Source organism: Vicia villosa, linkage group LG7 (assembly GCF_029867415.1).
Source record: "Vicia villosa cultivar HV-30 ecotype Madison, WI linkage group LG7, Vvil1.0, whole genome shotgun sequence".
Lineage (NCBI taxonomy): Eukaryota > Viridiplantae > Streptophyta > Magnoliopsida > Fabales > Fabaceae > Vicia > Vicia villosa.
The window spans coordinates 125,155,976-125,170,949 of record NC_081186.1 but is presented as its reverse complement, the minus strand read 5'-3'; the positions used below and the strand labels follow the sequence as shown (position 1 = coordinate 125,170,949).

The window sequence follows — 14,974 nt, the reverse complement described above, 5'->3', positions numbered from 1 at the left end:
AAGCAATAACAAGGATGCCGCATCTTCACTAAACATCATTTAACGAGAACATGAAGTTATTAAATATTAACAGAAACATGAAATTACTAATTAAAAGAATTATAGCACTGATTTATTATCTCTTTTAAAAAAATTATTTTATTATCTATTATTTCATATCTTCATATTTATTATTTAATATAATTTTTATTTAACTATCTTATTCGATTTTCTATTCAAAGTAAAACATTTAAACCAAATGAACGTATCACACTGGTACTCGTACGAATGCACGGTTATCTCGCTAATTTGGTCTTAAACAATAATAAATTTTAATTTAATTTTCGAATCTGACAATTAGTTTAAATCAAATACGGCTCAACGATTTTTCAGGGTTTTACCGATGGTTGTTCGATTATTTAGCCTTCTCAATTCTTTAAAACTGATGGTATTTTATGATGGTTCAGACCAATCTTAACTTTAGTTCTTGGTTCAATCGGTTGAAGAGACAATTCCATCTAATATTTATAACATCGATATTATGGTGTTATCTTTAATATGGTTATAATTAAGTGGCCCATGCATATTTTATCTTTTTCTTATCCATTTGATTGTATTCTCCAAACGTTTTAGATTCCTGTAGTGGGTCCAAACAGCTTTTCTGAAATTATTATTAGAATTATTATATGTTCTCTCATGTTTTGTTTGTCCTCTTATAATTTCTGGCATATGCCCTGTATCCCACTTGTGTTATTTTTTTTCCCATAACAAAGAAATGTGTTATTTGTTTTGATTTTGACAGTAATTTATTAACAACATTAATAAATAAATGTTTAGTATATTCCTTTAAATAAATTAAAAATAAGCTTCAACGCAATTAACACATACGTATATGTTTTAAGGGTGTGGAGTTTTTGGTATTCAATTTTCATATACTTTATGTGAAAAAGATATGTATAGATGCATACATAATTTAATTGAGTGATAAAAAGATGAACGTCAATCAATTTTCGAACGCCTTATATTTTGATTCAAGATGTTAAAATTCATATAAATTTTTGAAAAATATGATTTTTTAATTGAAAGATCTAAAATTTTTTATGATATTCATTACGAATGATATTTACTAATGTCATTTTCTATTGGAATAAAAATTCACTTTTTCTTTCTAGTTTGCGGCAATTTAAATAAGTAAATACATTTTTTTTTACTTTAAACTAAATTACAAATCCAATAGAAATGTGATACTGAATATTTTGAATATATTTTATCGATTTAATTACAATTTTGATTATATATTTTGTCTTATTTATGAAATTAATTACTTTTATAAATTTAAACAGTTTTAATACTTTTAATACTTTTTTACTTAAAAAATTAAGAATACTCCTATTTTTAAATAATAACTTTTTTTGAAACATAGCAAATTATTGTATATAAAATTACTATAGAACTTTATAAATAAAAATATAAATCAAAGAAATTAATATTTTATCAATATTTTATTAAAAAATAAAACAGGATTAAAATTATTTGAATTTAAAATAAAGAGATTAATTTCATGAATCCGATAAAATTATGGAAAAACTGTAATTTATCATCTAATTTGTACCAGCTTGAGAGAAATCATGGGTGTGGGGTTAACTATAAAACAATGATGGGTCATGTTATATTCTTGTGGACACTTTCGTCATTTTAAGCATTCTCTTTTATAAATAGGTGTCTCACAGCATCACAGCTAAACCTACTTCCTTAGTTAACATACCATGAATTCCATCCAAGTTCTTTCCACCACCATACTTCATGCACCAAATCATAATATATATGCCTCCAAAGTTCGTACAATCGATCTAACTCCATGGGATTTACAATACCTCCCATTTGGATACAGTCAAATTGGTCTTCTTTATCAACACAATTCAGATCTAGATAGAAAAAATCAAATCAAACACCTTAAACAATCTCTTACCTATGCTCTTGAATTTTTTCCAACTTTTACCGATCGTCTCGATATCACAACACACGAAGATAATACTATCTCTTGTTCCATTAAATGCAACAACGAAGGTGCACTCTTTGTCCATGCTGCAACGAACAATATTAGTGTTGACAACATCCTTCAACCCACTTATCTTCCTTCTATTTTTCATTCATTTTTTCCACTCAACAAATTTAAAAACTATCATGGAACGTCACAACCATTACTCGCGGTCCAAGTAACGGAGTTAGCTGATGGCATCGTTATTGCCTGCTCAATCAACCATGTGGTCGTCGATGGTACTTTGGTTTGGCGTTTCATCAATTCATGGGCCAAAATCTCAAAAGGTAATTTTGAAATTTCTAAAATTTCTTCGTTTGAACGATGGTTTCCAAAAGGTATTCAACGTCCGATTCGATTTCATTTTCCATTAGAACTACGAGCTAATCTCTCTAATAGTGGTGTAGAAGAAAAACTCCACATGCCGAAGTCTGAGAGATTTTTTCATTTCTCAAAAGAGAATATTGCAAAACTAAAATCCAAAGCTAATTTAGAGGCTGGTACAAAGAACATATCTTCTTTGCAAGCAGTTTTTTCTCACATTTGGCATTCTATAGTACGTTCCAAAAACCTTGACCCACAAACAGAAGTGAGTTTTGTGTTGGATATAGGCGTTAGACCGAGGTTTTTTCCTCCGTTGCCAAAGGATTATTTTGGTAATGCTGTGGTGAAGTGCGTGGTTACCATGAAAGCTGGTGAATTATTGGAAGATGGAGGGCTAGGTAAAGGTGCTTTGGAGATTAACAAGAAAATTGCTTTACACAATGATGAGATGTTGAAAAATCAATATGAAAAATGGTTAATAACGCCAAGTTTTAATTTTAATCGCGATGATAATTCATTGGTGATTAGTAGTTCACCTGGATTTGATGTTTATGGAAATGATTTTGGTTGGGGAAAACCTGTGGGAGTTCGAACCGGGGGTGCGAATAAAAGAAATGGGAAGATTTTTGTGCGTGCTGGTGTTGAAGAAGGTAGTATAAATCTTGAAGTTTGTCTTCCTTTTGAAAATTTAAAAGCAATCAGAAATGATTCTGAGTTTATGGATGTTGTGTCTAGTTAATGTTCTTTGTAAATTCTAATAATAATAGCCATTTCTGTATTTATGTCTTACTCTTCTATTTTTTTCTTCATTATGTGTTAGATTTGATGTTTCCCTTTTTTTTAAGCTAGAAATATATTGATAGGAGAACCCAAGTTCTCAAACAAAGTTACAAAAGGAGTCCGAGCAAAAAATAACTCGAAAGGAAAATTACACGTCAATTGTACTTTACGCTAAATAAAAACACGGGTTTCTACTAAACTCCTAAAAGTCAAAGTTGGGTTGGGTAATTTTTCCAATATACGCCCACCTCCAAACCAAAGCTTTAACGTCCCAAACTATGTCCGAAATATTCCAAGAATCGTCCCTAAAAATAACGCCATTCCTCACTTTCCAAAGCGTCCAGACCACCGCCAACCACACCACTCCCTCCTTTCCTTTTCTCACCCTCTGTTTCTTGCAACAACAAAAAAGACCACCTCAAGAAAATTTCCTTAAAACCTCCCGCCTTGTAATCCTTAAAACCAACCCATTCTGTTATGTCTTTCCAAATCAAATCCGAATTATAACAATGCAACAGAGAATGGGAAGAAAATATGACTTAAATTAAATATTGCTCCCTCCCTCCATCACCACTAATCGTAAAACTTATTTATTTACAATATTAAATTTTTACTTATCATGAGTTTTAACTAGACATTATAAGAAAATTGCCATTTTGTGACACTTATAGATTGTCACTAAAAGTCAAATATCTGTAGGTAAAAGTCTGAAAAACTTTTAGTGACACTCTCATTCGGCGTCAATTTTAAGGGGGTGTGGTGTGATGCTAAATTGATTGTCACTGTAACTTTTAACTATAGACAATATGTTACCTACAGTTATAATGACTGTCACTGTATGTTCTCCTGTTTTGCCGGTAGTAAAAATTAGACCTACGATTTTGTAGGTGTCACTAAAACTTATATAAATATAATTTTTTATTTTTAAATTACAATAAATTATATATTTTATATTTCAATAATATTATTATTATTAAAACAAAATTATTCATTTAAAATATTTTACAATATATTTTCAACCATGACAGAATTAAATAAATTAAATCTAAATTCTTATGCAAATTTTTTATTAAATTTAAACATTCCGTCCCATTTCATATTATGTAAATTAGAACTACTTAAAAAAATATATTATATATTTAAAATTTTACAATCCAACTTTCATGTCTTATTTTCCAGATTCTTACAATTCAGACCTAGTAATTTCTTTCATAGTACAATCCAACTTTCATACTTATTTTCCATAATCATCAATTCTTGAAGCTCAAAAGCTCATTCAAAGAATAATAACCCTTCTTGAAATATTTTGGGGATTCTTGAAGCTCAAAAGCTCACTCAAAGAATAATAATCTTTGTTGAAACCTTTTGGTGATTCCTTTACACGAGGTTTCTCGGTTGCTTCCGGAATTTTCAAGTGTTGAATTCTTAAAACAAAAATATCACCAGAAATTTTCACGACTCTACCAGAGTAACTGATTCGAGCAGCTTCTCTGGCTCCATCTCAAACTTCGAGCTTCTCTGTACTTCAACAGAATTCACACAATGCTTACTCCAAATATCAATTGTAGGCATGACATCCAAGGATTGACTGCAACTCAACTCTGCACAATGCTTGCTTCTGCACCAAGCAACAAACTCGACCTAACCAACTTCCTGACCTGATAAACTCACATAGATACAGAGGTTACCTTATCAATATCTTCACTCCCGCATGAAGGTTTTGATACGTTTCTTCTCTGTACATAGATGCAGGCTGAACAGTTCAATTCGAATTCTTCACTCTCGCATGAAGCCTTTGGATTTATCTCTTCTTATTCCAGCATCAGCAGCTCTGGTCAGGTTGGTCTAATCCTCCACATATAGGTTCATCCTCCACTTCAAGGGACCATACAATATGAACACTCCTTGTTCAAACAATCTTCTAACTTCAGCACAACCAGAAAGTATCCCTCATGGATCTCATCCAGAAACAGACAGGATGCCTGCTCTGATACCAATTGAAATTCTGGTATGACAGACTCAGAATGTCACTCACGATGTCAAGACACTTGATCTGTTATTAACTTAGCAAAGGCAGAACAGAAAGATCCCTAATTTTTAATTACCCCAAAGAAGGAGTCCATGAGTACTTGGATCATGTATGTTCAGTCAACATAACCAGATTGTAATCTTTATTTGTTCTATAAAAGGAACATCTATCAAACGTGAACCTGATGTTATACGCGATGTTACAACATCCAAGACTGAACAGACAATACAATGCAGAAGAAAAATAACACAGTGAATTGTTAACCTAGTTCGGTTTAACTACCTACTTTGGCGGCTACCAAGCCAGGAAGAAGATTTCACTATCAGTAGTACTATTTTATGTAAACAACCACTGGTTTACAGATAAACAATCTCTGGTTTAACTAGTCACTACCCAATGCAACCTTTATCTTAGAACTCCATCTAAGACAAGAGAACCTCTGCTCACTCCCTAGTGATACCTAACTGTTACAACCCTACAACAACTATTTAAACAATTAAAAATAAACACTAACTTGATCTTTCTTCACAGCATCAATCAAGAACACAATACGCAACTCTTACCTACAGGTTTCGAGTGAGAATAATAGCTTCTCTTACCTACAGGTTTCGAGAAGGACATGGCAACCATCCCACAACCCGGGTGATCTACCTATACAAACCCTAATGACTACATCTTTTCAATACAAGGTTTGCTTACATTCGTCTTCTAAAATAGGTTACAAAGGTTTATATTTATAACCTATTCCCAATTGGATTTGGGCTTACAAATCGTAGCACTCCTGGCTGTTACAAATCTTCAGATATCTTCTGCTAAAAGAAAGGTCTTCAATCACAAGTTTCCTAATTTATCTCCTAAATTAGAAACTGCTGAATCTTCTATATTCTGATTTGATTCTTCAATATTTTGACTTGATTTTATTGACCTTTAAATCTGCGCCACATTGGATTACATAATATTCATAGAATATTCTGTATCTGTTGAGAATCAAACTGAATCTTCATTCTAGTTCTGCAGGCGCGATGTCATGAGTTAATGTCATGACATTCTATATAACATCTTGCTTGTACCTGTTTTGTTTTTTTTATATTTGCAAGACTTATACATTGTATTATATTTTGCTCCTATTATATTTTAGCCAAACATAGATGCCAATCAGCCAATAAAAACATCAACAAATTCTATGCAAGATGGCATATTTTGAAGGTGGAGAAAAACACAAGAAAGGGGGAATTGAATTGTGTTCTTTATCAATTTAAAATTCCCTTTCTCTTAATTCTTTTCATTCTCTTAGTATCTCATATTCTGGATATGCTTTTAATATTGCGGAAGCATGCTTAGAATGGAGTTGCATAACCAATGAGATATTCATTTTAACTTCTTTATATCATCAGAACTTCTAACTTGTTTCAGTACAGTTCTAAAGACATTTTTGCGTGAGTGTTCTAAGTTAAATGAATTGTGCAGAAAGTAAAAGACACGTTCATTTTTATCCTGGTTCACCTTCTGAATAAGGCTACCTCCAGTCCACCTTCCTCAGGTGATTTGTCTCTTAACAGAGGACTTAATCCACTATAACCAAACTTGATTACATCTGCATGATCATCCGTCGTGACTAACAACCTGCACAGCCAACTGCTGTGACTAACCCTACACAGGCTACCCGCGAGTGACTAACCCCTAGATGACTGAATCATTCAGTGATCTCAGCGAGATATAACATTCATCAATCTAGTAACCTTACACAAGCCAACTGCTCGTGACTAACTGCAATGGACTGCTCAGTGATTTGATCCACAAATATAACATCCATTGACTCCTGCACAGCCAACTGCCGTGACTAACCCTGCACAACTAACCTGTTGTGACTAACCCCGCACAAGCCAACTGCTCGTGACTAACTATATATGATGAACCGTTCAGTGATACCATCAGTATATAACGTCCATCGATCTTCCAGATATTACAAGTGTGCTTCTTAGATAAGCAGATTTCTCCTATTCTTAAGAACATATGTTTACGACACACTGACTAGAAGTCACTTCTAGTGCCTAAACACCCTATCAGAAGTTTATAAGATATAACACACTACGAGAAACACCTCTATGTGTTTTTACATATTATGACAAGAAACAAAATATCTTGTAGTATTCTTTCCTTCAAATTCTGGATGAGATCTTTGCATGTCTGTTGGTAAGCAGAATATGAGCATCATCTCCAAATGTTAAGTGCTTCTTCATGATGATCTTTGTCTTCAAATCTTCTTAAGCTGATTTAGAGTAACAACTCTATTTGTTGATTGCATCTGATTTGATCTTCATCTTCTGAAAGGAGATTTAGAGCAACAGCTCTATTTTGAGTTGCTTCTTCAGGTGATATTCATCTTCTTCTGAAAGCAGATTAAGAGCAGCAGCTTTTGTATTAATTGCTTCTTTCAGTTTGGTCTTTCCTTATCAGAGTAAGGAGATTAGAGCTTCAACTCTTGAAATTAATTCCTTCTTGTAAGACCATCTTCATTTCCTCTTCAAGCAGATTTAGAGCAACAGTTATGTCTTAAATTGCTTATTCCAATGTTCCTCTTCTTCTTGAATACTGACACTACGCCAAACAAGACCTTAGACAGCGCTTTTTTTGGCTTTAGGCAGCGCTTTAAAGCGCTGTCTATTCCACCGCTGCTGTAGGTAAAGACAACGCTTTTTTCCACCTTGAAAGCGCTGCTAAAGGTCCCCTTTAGCCAGCACTTTTACTTAGAAAGTGCTGCTAAAAGCTCCCTTTAGCCAGCGCTTTTTTTTAAAAAGCGCTGCTAAAGGCCCCCTTTAGACAGCGCTTTTATGTAAAAGGCTGTCTATTCCCCAATTTAGGCACCGCTTTCCTCCACTGTAGACATCACTTTTCATTAAAAGCGCTGTCTATTCTCCCCTTAAGGCAGCGCCTTCCTCAACTTTAGAAAGCGCTTTTCATTAAAAGCGCTGTCTATTCCCTCTATATAAAAATTGTTTTCACTTAAAACAAAGCGCTGCCTATTATAAGTCAGCATATATGCACCAGATTTTCACCATTTTTGCACCAGGTTTTTACCAGAATTTGCACCAGGTTTTTACCAGAATTTGCACCAACATTTCATAAACTTGAAACAAATTTGTAGCTTCAATATAAAATTTGAAACAACAACAACATCAATATACATCTTCACAAACCTTCACAAAAGAAATTCAGGATATAAAAAACCAAACATATGAACATTGAATAATGTCTTGTCAATCATGTAAAACAAAAAAAAAGTAAATACAATGAATAGATAGAACTTTTCAATAGAACTGCCATCAACAGAATAAGAAATCACATCTCAACTACTGAGAAACCATATTGTAGGGATAAAGGAAACACTCCTACAGCACTGCAGACTATAAACAACATATAAAAAAAGGGTAAAAAAATAGCTCATAGCTTATCTGGAAAGAGTTTGATTTCATTTTATTTTTTGTTATAGAGATAGTCTATACATATACACATATATGTTAAGCCCTTAATTAACTTGTTTATCCAAACAAAGCCCAAAGAGTAAAACCCCCATATCCTATTGACAAATCTCTACAAAAAAAAATATGGAAGAAATAGTAGGATACCAGAACCAACATTTTACTACAATTATTGATCAAATACCTTTAAAACTTCACTTACCTTAGGGAAGCTATAATCCATTCCCTGAGAGTGTTCGAGCATTCAACATAATTTAAGCATTCATCATGGTTTCAGCAGTGCACAGACCATGGGGCATAATTTAAAGAATGCTTCTATAAAAGGCTTAGTATACTTACGTAAAGGCAAAAAATATCAACAGCTAAAAAGGTTTTAAAAAGTAATCGAATTAAATCATGTATGGCAATTAATTCATTGTTTTATGGGTGACATAATATGGGCCAAGAATACTTGCAATATGAGGCAATAATTCACATATAATATTCCACATTCATATATAACTATTGTACTAATGTATTCACATATAATATTCCACATTCATATATAACTATTGTACCAATGTATTTGTTTTCTCGATAGATGATAAATATTACTAAATTTAGGGACAAAAGCCATATGACAAAGCTCTTTTCATTGTCATAATGAAAATAAAAAACAAAAAGCAAATCAAATATTTATGAATGAAAATCAAGTGTATCTTTGGTTGAGGTTACTTTGTCATTTAGTGATAAAACATTCCTCACTAAATATTTGGAGAATCCAATGTGGGATCTCATCAAATATTATGTGATAGTTATATTAATACATCATGTACTCAGGTGGTTTCAACTGACCCAAATTGTTTTTCATGGTCCTTTGAAAGTCCTCCCAAAGGCCAGAAGCTTCATATTTCTTGCAAAAACAAAAGTAAAATGGGAAAGGTAACTGGGAAAATTGGACTAATAATAAATCACTTTATTCATCTTCACTTATTTTTCTCATACACTTCTAATTCAATATTTTTATCTGATGACCGAGCTCATTTGGGAAAGTGACGATCCAGATTGACCGCGTGGTGATGCTGGGGGCAGTATCTGGAGAATACACTATGTTGCCTGAAAGTTAAAGTGGCCCCTCAAGAAACTTAGAAATAGAATTTTAATGGTCCAACAAGTGAAAATGATACATAGTACATGCTTGAAAAGGAAGTAAATTTTGTTTAAACATTGGATTATTTTATTTATCATAGTAGGACATCATACAGACCTAGATAATCACGCCATAACTAAGAAAGAATGGCAAGGGAAACTGAAGCTTTACCTATTAAAATCAAAATGAACAAGCTGCATGTCTTCTGATATTTCCACTTCAACAGTTGCATGAGGACATGTCTGCAGTTTTAAAAAGCCAGAGATATGAGATTAGTCAAATAGTAATACCACAAGAGCCGTATCACAGCCGCCAACAGGACAAGTAAATTATTCATTAAAATTAAGAAACAATAATAGAATTTAAAGAATTCGGAGATAAATTATTTCTACTTTAATTTCCCACTACAATGAATCAAACACGGAATGAAACAAGATCTGAAATATTAGAAAGATTTGAAGTTTAAAAACAAAGTTGACCAATTGAATATTTCTGCCTGAGGGCCAACCTGCACAAGATAATATAAATATTGCAAAACAGGAGTCTTCCATAGATTTATGCCATGAGAAATGTTATGGCATAGGAGGAAGGCAGCAGCCAAATGATCACTATCGCCTGCCTGCATGAGTAAATCAATATTAGCATCTTAATAAACATACATAATTAAACCATACAGGATCTAACAAAACTTGCTTTGTAACTTCAGCCAGAAACCTTCCTGCAATATAGATAGTTTTAAGCTATTATGAAATCAAAAAGCATCAAATAACACTTTTAAAAATCATTTGGAATTGCTAAAATTTATCCACTTAAATAAGTATCATCCTCAATTCCAAACTAACCCTGGATAAGATTATCCTGTTTTAAACTATCAACTATTTCAACTATGAACTATTATACTTGTAGTACATTTAATTAATTATTTTTTTAAATTACTATTGATGTCGACCTATTAGTGTTGTATTTTCAGTGTCCGTACTTCATAGATAAATAGATAAATACTATTAGGAGATCCATAAAAACATTGACCCAAATCAATTAAATGCAAGCAATCAATTTTACAATTTCATGACCTCATAAAAGAGGATTTAATCTCACAAGACTAGAAAAAAACAGACAAAACAAAACCAAACATAATGAATCATACAGGTAACTTATGCCCCATCAAATATGAATCTTCTGTAACCTGATTTTTCTAATGTCTTCCAAGAGCCAAAGAGTTCAAAACAATCAACAACAAAAGAACCACCACAGCAACAAAATATGAGACAACAGCACCACTAGTTTGTGCACATAAATCTCCAAATTGATTGCAAATGGCAAGCCAGTTTGCGTCTTCATTGCCATTGTGAGCCAAGTAAACAATGGCAGCAGCTGAAGCTCCACAGGAAGTTGCAAGAGTAAGAAACACATACAAAGATTATACATATATTTTGGTTTTTCAAATGGGAAAAGATAGCGGGCCAGAAACTGCTCTCTCTGCTATTCTACAATTTACCCTATAGTGGCTGCAATAGTCCACTGCATCATTAACGCTCTTCCCATAGTGGCCTGCCTCTGCTCCGCTATAGTGCCGCTATTGACTACTCTAGAAACACTCCCACAAAGCTAGGATAAGAACAACGAAGGAAAAAGATTGGTTATCATGCACTAAACAACAACATCAATACTATCTCTAAATCAGCAAATCTAAAAAGCTTCCTCTCAAGAATATAGCTTTGGACCTGTAAAACTTCCAAGGATAATTATAGAGACTAAACCCTAAAAAATAACATCACATTGTAGCAAAACAATCTGGCTTAACTAAACTTACTGAAAACACATGTGTAGGATCCATTCATGTGCCATTCAAAAGGAGAGAAAAACATATGAGAAGTTTAAAAACGATAGAATTTGAATGGTGAGAGATTACACTTTATTCTCACATATGAAAATCACTAGATAGAACCCATTTCCAAAAATGATCAACAACAATACTTAGGTTTAAAAATTCTCACCATGCTTCGAGCTCATTCGAAGAGACGGAAGCCCAATCGAAACAGAATTAAGATTCTCATGAGACGACGAACGGTTCTTCAGATGAATAAATAATTGAAGAACATAATTGAATAGAACTTACGCAACTGCTCCCTGTGATCCAGCCTCATCATCCTGTATATCAAGATGGTTTAATTTGAGAGCAGCGTTGTCACCAGCGGCAGTCCCAGAAGACGGCAAACCTGCACTCCTGCTGGTGGAGCCTGATTGGCCGAAAAACGTGGTTCCACAACCTAGAAGGTCCTCGTCCTCTTCTTCTACAGACGATTGCTGAGGCCGAATTCCCATCATTTATGTAATGAGGTTATGAAGAAAACCCTAATTGAGAGTGGAATTGAGTAAGAGTTTTGGTTGAGGTGAAAAGAATGAAGCTCGTGGAGGTGGTCGATATGGCCGGAGAGCAGTCGGAGGGAGGAGGAGGGAGTAGCAGTCGGAGGGAGGAGGATGAATTTGGCGGAGGGAGGAGGTCGCAATCGTCTGAGAATTAGGGAAGATGAAGGAAATAAAGTTTTTGAGAATTAGGGATTTTGAGTTTTATTTTATTTTTTATAAACTAATAAACTAATTTCCTAATGCAGCGCTTCTGCAGGAAGCGCTTTCTTAAGAGTGAGCTTTAGCAGCGCTTTTAGAAGTGCCTTAGGCAGCGCTTTTTGAAAGCGCTGACTAATGTGGTCTTTTACCAGCGCTTTTGTAAAGCGTTTTCTAAAGCAACCCTTTTAGCAGCGCTTTTCAAAAGCGCTGTCTAAGGTCGCCCTTTTAGCAGCGCTTTTCCTTATTTTCGTGAGCAGTTTTCGTATTTTATTTTTTATTTTACTTATAGCAGCGCTTTTATATAAAAGCGCTGTCTAAGGTGCGCTGTCTAAAGTCCATTTTGGCATAGTGTGATCATGAAGCTTGTTACAGCTGATAACACATTTAATGAACATAAGTAAACATGAAACACTCTCGAGTAACAACTCAGTGTATTCAGTTTCTCAAGTCATTCAATGTGAGCAATGTATGAACTGATCAAGTATTAGTGAACTTCTAATGACTCCAGTGGAGAATACTGCTTAACAGCAGAGATTTCTTTTTCACTCTTTTATGATTTCTTCACATTGGCATCTGATGTGTATTTCAACACAATTGATTCATCGTACACTTTGTGTATGTTTCCTCTTGATGTAACTTCTGATGCATCATCTCACATTTCTTCATTTATATTTTCATGCTCAACTTCTCTCTACAGATTTTCTCTCAAGATTTCTCTTTTTTTGCACTTTGTAGTTGCACCATGGATACTCACTTTGGATGCACACTCAATGCTCTTTGGTGTACGAATGGACACACATTCAAGTTTGAAGTTTGATATATATATATATATATATATATATATATATATATATATAGCCTGATGAGTTACAGTTGGAATCTAGCCGTTGAGATTTGTTTGAATATTGCTTTGAATGCTTCATCTCGATTGAATCATGAATGACAAGTGTTGCTCTTGGCAGAATCTTATCCTTAGCATGATGATGACAGTTGAAGGCGTGTTTCTTTGGTTAAGCTTGTCTTTCCAACGCGCTGCATGTGAATTGCTTCTTCAATCAACCTTGGAAGTTGTTCCATTAACTTATTGCAACCGTTTTGCTAATGATGATGTTTGTAGCGGCTTTTCTCTTAATTCTGAAATTGAATTTTCTTTTCTTTTCCACATGTGCCTTTGCTGTTGTAGCTTTTTGTATGTTATTGCGTTACTTTTATCATAACTTCTGATCTTTTATTCATGTGATCTTCTTGTTGTAACGGATCTTCTCGTATATTGATATTTCTGTTTAAATCCTTGAAGCTTGCCTTGTTGAACTCTTGCTCTTTGTACCAGAACTTCTAATGCTGTGTCTTTCTGATGTTGTCGTATAAGGCTTTATACCATAGTATCTGCACACTCAATGAAATCATTAGTAATAAAATTGTTACCCATAAAATATATGCTTGTTATCATCAAAACCAGATTTTGAACATAGATTCTCAATCTTGTTCTTATATATTTGACACTCAATTTTCTTGCTAGGAGCTTGTCCTTCACAGGCCAGGTATTCACCTGATTTGCAGTTATTACTTTGCAAACCTGGTTATCCGTTACTTCCAGTTCACCTTATTCATCTTCTCTTCTGTCCAAATATTTGCTGATAATAGCCGATGAGAATTCAACACATCTACCTCTGACATACACTTTCCTAAACTCTTTACTTTTGAGGTCAGCACAATCCACCGAAATATTAACAACGAATTCCTTTACAAGACCCTTATAACATTTTCCAAACCAAGTTACAGTTTTTATCAAGCCAGCATGAGTGATCAGATCCATAATCTCCTGACACTCAAGAGTCTCTTTTCCCAGCTCTCTCTCAAGAGCAATTCTCCTTTGATAAACATACTTCTATTGGTCAACACTGTCCCTAGAGTGGAAAGAAATGTTGTCCATAGGGGCATCGGGCATGTGGACTGAGAGGTTCTTCATCTCAGATTTTTTCTTAATCAAGATTTCTTGCACATCCTCTTCAACATCAGTCTCTGAACTAGTAGTATCCCAGATCTTCCTCTTTTTGGAGTTAGGAATCTCTTTACTCCAAGGATTTGAGGGACCATGCCTAGTCCTTAGCTTGGTGGGAGTGGAGGTAGCCATAACCTTGCCTTTTCTGGTCCTGAGTTTCTTAGCAATATCGAGTGAAATTCTAGTGACAGCAGACTCAGATGTCATATATGGATGTCATGACATCTGATCTGACATTATAAAAACAGACAAGATAGGAATACAAATAAAAGTGCAGAAAATAAATAACACACATAATTGTTCACCCAGTTCGGTATACAACAATACTTACTCTGGGGGCTACCAAGCCAGGGATGAAGTCCACTATTAGCAGTATCAATTCAAAGTTAAACTCCCCCGTTTATAACTTCTCACTTAATCACTACCCACTGACCCTTCTACCTAGGTCCTCGCAAGTTATGGAATATCTCCATTCCACTCCCAATCATAGCAATGATGTCTAGCAGTCAACACCTCAGCCACTGTATCGACGACCTAATTTCCAACATTCCAAGCACTCAAATAAATACAACTATGAGTTGCTTCAAAGCTTCCTCCACAAATAATACTGCACTCATTGCTTCACAACTTCTGAGTGAGTAAAGCA

General features: G+C 34.2%; 1 protein-coding gene across 1 annotated transcript; it reads left to right on the top strand.

Annotated features, from left to right (window-relative positions):
* The first annotated feature begins 1,691 nt into the window (after positions 1 to 1,691).
* Positions 1,692 to 3,119, top strand: LOC131618500 (protein ENHANCED PSEUDOMONAS SUSCEPTIBILITY 1-like). The gene is made up of 2 exons (XM_058889712.1): positions 1,692 to 2,304; positions 2,425 to 3,119. The coding sequence occupies exons 1-2, from the start codon at positions 1,746 to 1,748 to the stop codon at positions 3,078 to 3,080; spliced, it is 1,215 nt and encodes a 404-aa protein (XP_058745695.1). The 5' UTR covers positions 1,692 to 1,745; the 3' UTR covers positions 3,081 to 3,119.
* Positions 3,120 to 14,974: the final 11,855 nt, after the last annotated feature.